The sequence below is a fragment of the Octopus bimaculoides genome, chromosome 1, assembly GCF_001194135.2.
Source record: "Octopus bimaculoides isolate UCB-OBI-ISO-001 chromosome 1, ASM119413v2, whole genome shotgun sequence".
NCBI lineage: Eukaryota > Metazoa > Mollusca > Cephalopoda > Octopoda > Octopodidae > Octopus > Octopus bimaculoides.
The window spans coordinates 126,990,947-126,999,218 of NC_068981.1; the positions used below are offsets into that span (position 1 = coordinate 126,990,947).

Sequence of the window (8,272 nt, forward strand, 5' to 3'; positions counted from 1 at the left end):
TAATAATAATAATAATAATAATGAAATTATTGTATACAATGCTCAGAACACAGACATTGCTAGAAATAAGAGCTTATTCGTAGCAATGTAAGTGTTCTAACACCCTAGTCATATTTAGTGACAATTATAGTTTTCCTTTTGGTAACACATTGCATACAACTGTCTAAATTATATATATATATATATAATTTAGACAGTTGTATGCAATGTCATATATATATATATATAATTTCAGTATATCTATATATTCAACAGTGTTAGCGCCAAGCAGGTGATTAGGCATATGCAAACTTTAGGTTAGTTAAAATATTTGTGACATATTTCAACTTCTAAAAGCAAATTCTCCGTAGTTACAAAAGTTGAAATAAGTCACAACCGTACTTTAACTAACCTAAAGTTCGCACATATATATATAATACATATTAAATTAAGTTCTAAGCGATAAGTATATTTTTATTTTCACTCGTTAATTAATTAATTATTTATTTATTTATTTACTTTTTGCGAAACTATTGTTGTTTACAAATACACTATGGCAACAAGCAACATGGAGTCAAACTAAAGTAGTTGTCACACGAAACAGTTCTCCGTTGTTAGGATGATGTCTGTTCCCGATCGAAGAAGGGAAATGTAATGATTCGCTAATGAAATGTGTTTTATTTCAATGCTGCGATTTATTTTAATATCGCTGCGAACTTATTCCTTTTGTTGAAACTCGCTACATTTTATTTTGCACAATGGCTTCTAATGTGGAAGCCACGCTACGTAAGACTGTTAGCACTATGACGGATTTCTTATTCCCAGTTTCCAGAGAAGACATCAAAAAGAATCAACACAATATTTTACGTTCTGGTTGGTTGTTGTTTTTTCTTTCTCTCTCTTTTTTTCCTGTGTGTGTATATACGCACAATATTTTGCCCTTCCACCAGTCACACAAATTTACGTTATTGCATGTGTGTGTGTGTGTGTACACAGACGTCATATCGTATATATATGTGTGCGTAGGTGTGTTTCTGTCAGCTTGTCTTGAAATAGCGCGCTTATTTGCTAACATATATTACCGTCATGAAGCGGTGCTGTTGGTTTAAGATCTCTTGTAATGAACATGTCCAGAGCAGAAGAAAAAGATTACCTTGCATGGGAACAGGTGAGGGTTGGCGATAGGAAGAGCATCAAGCTGTAGAAAATCTGTCTCCCAGTTGATCCATGATTATGTGCTTAAGAAGTTCACTTCTCAACCGTGTACAATTTCACAGCTCAGTACTTTGAGCAATTATTTTCTACAGTTGCCTCACAAGAAAGATTGCATCTGTGGTATCTTTTTTGTACATGAAGCCAAATTGTATCTCATCTAACGCTACTCTGACATGGATAAGTTATGCTATGACTCTCCCTATAACCTTCATAACCTGATCCAGTAGTTTGATTCATCTATAATTGCTTCTCTTTAAGAGACTTTCCTTTGTCTTTGTAGCAGTTTATGATGATATTGCTAACCAGTCATTGGGTATGACTTTTTTTCTATAATATGATTAATTATCCAGGCCATTGTCATGTATCCTACCTCATCAGATATTTTGAGTATCTTTGCAACTATCCCTGATGGACTCATAACTTTCATGTTTTTCATCACATTATCTACCATGCTCTGGTCAACTTGAAATCCTGGTTCTGCTCCAGATTTAGCATAAGGTAACTCCTCTTTATCCTATGTATTCTCCACATATAACAGCCTCTCATAATAGTATTTCCATGCTACTTTCTTGTCTTCCATACCGATGGTGACTATGCCTTCAACTTTCCAAATACACTTCTTATAATGATGTCCTGGTTCTCTCTCACATGTCTTGCAATCCTGAGCACTTCATGCCTCTGATTGTCACATTGTAAAACATGTGCAAATCTCTTCCTTTCTGTCTCATTCTTAGCCAAGTGTACTTGTCATCTAACTGCTCTCCCAGCCATTTGATAATGCCCCTTACTACTACCTCTCTTCCAAGTTTTCCAACCCTTTCTTTTAGTTTTTACAACCCTATCAGCCATGTCATTCCACCATCATATGACCATCAGTTTCGCTTGGAATTTGTCCAAGTCACTTGTCTGATTTGTTGTCTAAAGCAAATTGCCATTAATATACACATAAAGAAAGATACCATTAGTTCATTCTCACTCTCTCTCCTAAATGCGAGCAACCATGTAGCTCTTTGACAAGAACCAGCTCTGCCCCCAATCCCTTCACTCGTATTTTAAACTCCATCTAACATAAGGATGCAGAATCTCTTCAGGTTTGCAGATTTATGGACTACATGGTGACCTCAGTAGTTTTGGTGGCATGAAAAAAGCACCCAGTACACACTGTAAAATGGTTGGGATTAGGAAAGGCATCGAGCTGTAGAAATCATGCCAGAGCAGCCAGTGGAGTATTATGCAGTACCTGAACTCATTGGATCTTTGTCAAACTGTCCAGCCCATGGCAACATAGACATTAAATGATGATGATATATACAGGGTGTTCGGGCTAAATTTGATGATTTTTTTTTTATCACATTTTTTCAGGAACAGCTTGGTGTATTGGTGAACAGTCAATGGCATTGGAGAGTATAAAGATTAAAGTTGTAGTTGAGAATAAGTTAGATGAAATGGAGGACTGGAAGTCATCTGGTTATTGGAAAAGAGTTACTTGTATCCTGATGATTCACACCAGGTATCAAAATGCCAACATCAAGACTGCTTCTCCATGCAATGTGAACACTGTAAAGGCTGTAAGATATGACATGGACAGCTGCTACAGAAACTATAAAGCCATGGTCGGCAAGAAGGGACACAGTAAGCACTCTGTGTCTGCATGCCAGAATTCTTCCTCACATCTTTGAACAAGGTCTTAAGCTCATTTCAGATGGTTATTCACAGATCTTGAATTCTGAAAGCACTGTGTGTGTGTATGTATGTATGTATATAATATATATATATATATATATATATATATATATATATATATGTTTACAAAAATAGGCCCTTCACCCTATCTATTCCTCTTATCACTCCCTCCACCTGTCATCTCTATCACTCCAGCTCTCTCGATGCCCACATATTTTTCTTGTTACCTCCAATTATTTCACTTGTTGGCCATTCTTCACCCATTGTTCTCTCCACTCACATTGCATTGGTTACCCCTGTCTACTGAACCTTCAAATTATCTCATCATGCACTATACTTGCCTCTCCTTCTCCACTCCTGCAGCCTACTCAACCAAACATAATTTCTCTCTTGTCTTCTCCCTGTAATCTGTATCATTACTATCAGTGTAACTATCCTACTGCTCTCCCCCACTCTCTTCTACATCTCTATCTTCCCCAACTGAACCATCATTGGTCATCCCCACTCCAGCCTTTATCCACTATTCCTTACATCCACCCTTCAACCTTACCCTATCTATACAGTTGTTACCTACTTTTTATCCTTCGTTCATGTTCCCATGTACTCTTGCAGCCCCCCTCTCCCACATTTCTAGTTCCTCTGTCCCCATCCTTTTCTACTCACATTGTACTTTGAGGGGCCACCTAGACACTTTATCACCACTATGTATCTCTTTCCAGCTCACCTGATCATTCTCGCCCTCTCTTTTAAATGTAGTTCTTCTACAACATAAAAACCTGCTTTTCCTCCTTCCCTCATACTTTAACTCTCTCTCGTCTTTGAGCATAAAGCCATCCCCACTCTGGAATTCTTAGTCTTACATGCTGCATGGTGATCTCAACTGAACTGGTGGCATGAAAAAAAACTCCCAGTATACCTTGTAAAGTGCATCCAGTTATAGAATCCATGCCAAAACAGACATTGGTGCATGATGCAGTCCTTGGATCTATTGGATTCTATCAAACCATCCATCCCATGCCAGCAGAGAACATAAATGTTTAATAATGACATGTATAATGTTAAAAGATATTCACAATGAAATAGCATAGATAACATTAAAAATTTATAAGTCAAAATTAATATAAGCTTTATATCATATCATTTAAAATATGTATATAAGCAACAGAGGCTGTACTGATGCCATAAGGTAATATTTATCCTCACTTAAATGTAGATGTTCTGTTAAAACAAACTATACTGCAGTAGATACCATGAAAGAAACTCTCATATTGGCTATTGGTGCAAAATACCCTCTTGTTTATAGCACTAGTGGGGAGATAAATCCCTGCCACCTCCAGCGACAAGACCACCAGATCACATAATTTTGACCTTTCTTGGTCTGGTCAATGATGGACGCTCAACTGCTAGAGATAGCAGCAATTCATCTCCTGGTTAGCGATATATAGAAAAACAGTGCCAGAACAGGTATTGGTGTCATGATTAGTCAGTGAGCTGGCTAAAATATTTCAATGGTAAAGAGAATTCTGAATCACCCTGCAGATTACACACACACAAGTGTATGCACATGCACTCACATACATGTATATAGTTTACAAAGTCATTAGATCATCAGATAGAATGTATATGTTATTTGTTCTGGTTCACAATGCTATGAATTCAAATCCTGCCTTTCATCCTTTTAGAGTTAATAAATGCAGTAACACTCTTGTACTGGAGTTGATTCTTTTCTCATGGTTCTCAGCCATACAGGGGGATAGGCTCTACTAAATTCAAAATGCCCAAAACATACTGATTCACAACAGTACATCTGTGAAAGGAAGAATGAATAAATACATACAACTCAAAAGGAGCAAGGGGAATAAGAGACAGATTGTTGGTCAGCATAAGAAGTCACAACATCATCATTATCATCACCATTTAGCATCCATTTTCCATGCCAGCATGGGGTGGATGGTTTGACAAGGCGCTGGCGAACCAGAAGACTGTACCAAGCTTCACTGTCTGTTTTGGCATAGTTATTATTGGCTGGATGACCTTCCTAACACTAACCACCTTACATAGTGGGACAGTGCTTGTTACATGGCACCAACACCAGCAAGGTCTGTTTTGGCATGGTTTTTATAGCTGGATGCCCTTCCAAATGCCAACAACTTTACAGTGTGAACTGGATGCTTTTTATGTGGCACCAGCACTGATGGAGATGCTCGCAAGACAAAGATCATTTGAGTGGGGTGGGTTTATTGGAGGAGGTGGCCTTGTGTTAGGTGATGAGAGGTTAGTGTGTGACAGAGGACAAACAGGTGCCTTGCTGTTGACAGAAATTCAAAAGGCAGACAAAATATAAACACAAAACGATTTAACATAAAGAGTTGTGCACAGTGAATTGTACACTGTACAGAAAAGGAAAAGAACTAGACAGACATTTTGGGTGAACCCGTTATCAAAGTAGGGTAAGAAAGAAACAACAGGAAACAATACCTGTTTAAAGTATATATGTCCTTTTCTCTCTGCCAGCATGGAAGGCAGATGTTAAGCGATGATGATGATGAAGAAAAATGGAGAGTCAGATCATGAATTATTGAATTCATGTTCGCTTGTGTCAGTGAAGATACTGGTTGGCAGAATTATGCAGTCTGGGCTGGGTTACTTTTCTGGGTCTTCACTTGTCAGAGAGTCATACTGCCATATTTGGTAGGAATCTGTGACACGTGAAAACCTAGAAAACTAACCTGACCGAGATTGCATAATTCAGCCAGTGTGTATCTTCACTGAAACATGTGTAGGAGCTCGCTTAGCTCTGCCTAACAGATTTGAAACCAAATCTACACCCTTGTTGCTTGTCAGACGACTGTCTGATTCCATTGTGCTTTGTCTCCATGCTGGGAGAAACGTTAGCATGCCGGGCGCAATGCTTTGTAGTATTTCATCTATCTTAATGTTCTGAGTTCAAATTCTGCCAAGGTCAACTTTGCCTTTCAGGGTCGATAAATTAAGTACCAGTTGTGTACTGGAGTCGATCTAATTGACTGGTCCCCCTCCCCAAAATTTTGAGCCTTGTGCCTAAAGTAGAAAAGAAACTCAATGGACTGACCCTTCAATGACCAGCAAAAGATCCTAGGAGGCCAGATGTTTCTCATTAATCTAGCATGGAAATAAAACACAATGGAATCAGACAGTCATCTGACAAACAACAAGTGTGCAGACACAGTTTCAAATCTCAGTTAGGTAAGGCTAAGTGAGCTCCTACAAATGTATTAGATGATGTAATTAAATATTTTATAAACCAATTTCCCAGTTTTTTGGGGTTATTTCAGAATTTTTTTTTTCATAGGAACAGGGAAAGCTGTGTGGTTAAGAAGCTTGCTTTGCTAACACATGGCTTCGGGTTTAAGTTCCACTGTGCAGCACCATGAGCAAGTAACTTCTGTAGCCCCAAGCTAATCAAAGCCATATGAGTGAATTCGGTTGTTAGAAACTGTATGAAGCCTTTCAGTTATTATGCATTAAAAAATACTCTACGTTTGTATTGAGTCCTGTAATTTCTGGTAAATCAACAGAGATTTGTGTGTGTGTGTGTGAAGGCATGTGACCTAGTGGTTAGAGGTGTTGCACTCTCGATCATGATATCATGATTTCAATTCTCAAACCAGTTGTGTGTTGTGTTCTTGATCAAAACAATTTATTTCATGTTGCTCTAGTACACTCAGCTGTAAATGGGTAACCCCTGTGATGCACTGACCTTCTGATCAGGTGCAATGTTGGCCTGCTCCTCACCTAGTCAGCAGGGTAGCATCATACTGTCATACACACACACACACACACACATATATGTGTGTGTTTGTGTTTTTCCCTCCCCCTTCACAATGCTTGACAAACGGTGGTGGTTTGTTTACATCCTTGTAACTTAGCAATTTGGCACAAGGAGACCAACAGAATAAATACCAGACTTTAAAAAAAATGAAAAAAAATTAGTACTGGGGTTGATTTAGTCGACTAAAGCCCTTCAAGGCAGCGCTCCAGTATGGCCACAGTCCATGACTGAAACAAGCAAAAGTAAAAGATAACAGATGTATCCTGTGATCCTTTTAACTATTTAAACCACTGAAAAAATACATGAGTTCTTTATTGATATATAATCTGTATCCTAAGCATCTCAGTGATTACTGCTGATGGATAAGGGTCTTTCCTTGTCTTCATATCCTTAATTGCTTTATTTATCATACTGTTGTTGACATGAACACCCAGTCCTTCTGTTAGGTTCACTTTCATTCTCCACATTTAATAGTCTTTCATAATAGCACTTCCACACCTCTTTCTTTTCAGAGTCACTGAGTGCAAGCATACCATTATCTATCTGTACACACTTCTCTCCCACAATATCTTGATTCTCTCTGACACACTGTCTAGAGAGCTGGAACACTTCAAGCCTCCGATCTTCACGTTGTGAAACATTGGCAAACCACCTCCTTTCTACTTCTGCCCTTGCTAGATAAACCTGTTGCCTAACTTCCCTCTTGTATACCTGATATAGCTCTTTGCCACCTCCATTTTCTCCATTCTTTCCAAGTTTGTCTCTTCACTTTTATAACCTTATCTATCACACTGTTCTGCCACCAAGTTACTCTCTGTCTGGTAGAGACTTTGCCCCAACCATAGATTTGGTCTGCAGCCTTCAGTAGGTTGTCTTGTATGAACTTCCAGTTGTCCTCTATATTATATGTCACAACCTCCTCCTCTTTCTCATCAAACACATTAATCAGAATGTCTCTAAATCTCTGATGGTTTAATGGATCTTTGAGCTTCCATAATTTCCTTTTCCAAACTGGTTTACATCTCTGTATCCATCTAGCCCTAAATCTGACGTTGCTAACTACTAACTTGTGTTGAGCTGTACATTCCTCACTGGGAAAGGACTCTGTATTTATAAACATCTGTCTATTCCTGTTTCTGGTGAGAATACAGTTAATCTGGCTTGAGTGTCCACTAGACTGATAAGTGATAAGATGGTTGGCTGGTTTCCTGAAATTAGTGTTTCAAACCAAAAAGTTATTTGCATCACAGAACTTCAGGACTCTTGTCCTCTCCTCATTTCTAGTGCCAAAGCAGAAACTTTCATGTACACCATGAAATTCCATTGATTTGCTGCCTAACATGACCATTGAAGTCACCAGCTACAATAATAAGGTAATTGTCCTTCGTTGTTGACGTAGTCTACAGAAGAGACTCACAGAAACAGTCCATCTGTTCATCTGCTATTCCAGCATATGGAGCATATGCAGAGATAAATGTCACTGTTATATTATACAAGACTATTCTTAACTTATTAATCCTATCACTCTGACTACCTCAATCACCAATATATATATATATATATATATATATATATATATATATA

General features: G+C 38.2%; 1 protein-coding gene across 2 annotated transcripts in view; it reads left to right on the top strand.

Moving 5' to 3' along the window:
- The first annotated feature begins 450 nt into the window (after nt 1-450).
- LOC106882197 (transmembrane protein 17B) overlaps nt 451-8,272 on the top strand; it is a 17,243-nt gene continuing 9,421 nt past the window's right edge. The window contains exon 1 of one of the 2 annotated variants that reach the window (XM_014932790.2): nt 451-852. In XM_014932790.2, the coding sequence (XP_014788276.1) occupies nt 738-852 (115 nt within the window). In that variant the 5' untranslated portion in view covers nt 451-737. The remainder of the gene's footprint in view (nt 853-8,272) is intronic. The other variant, XM_014932789.2, reaches the window with a different exon arrangement.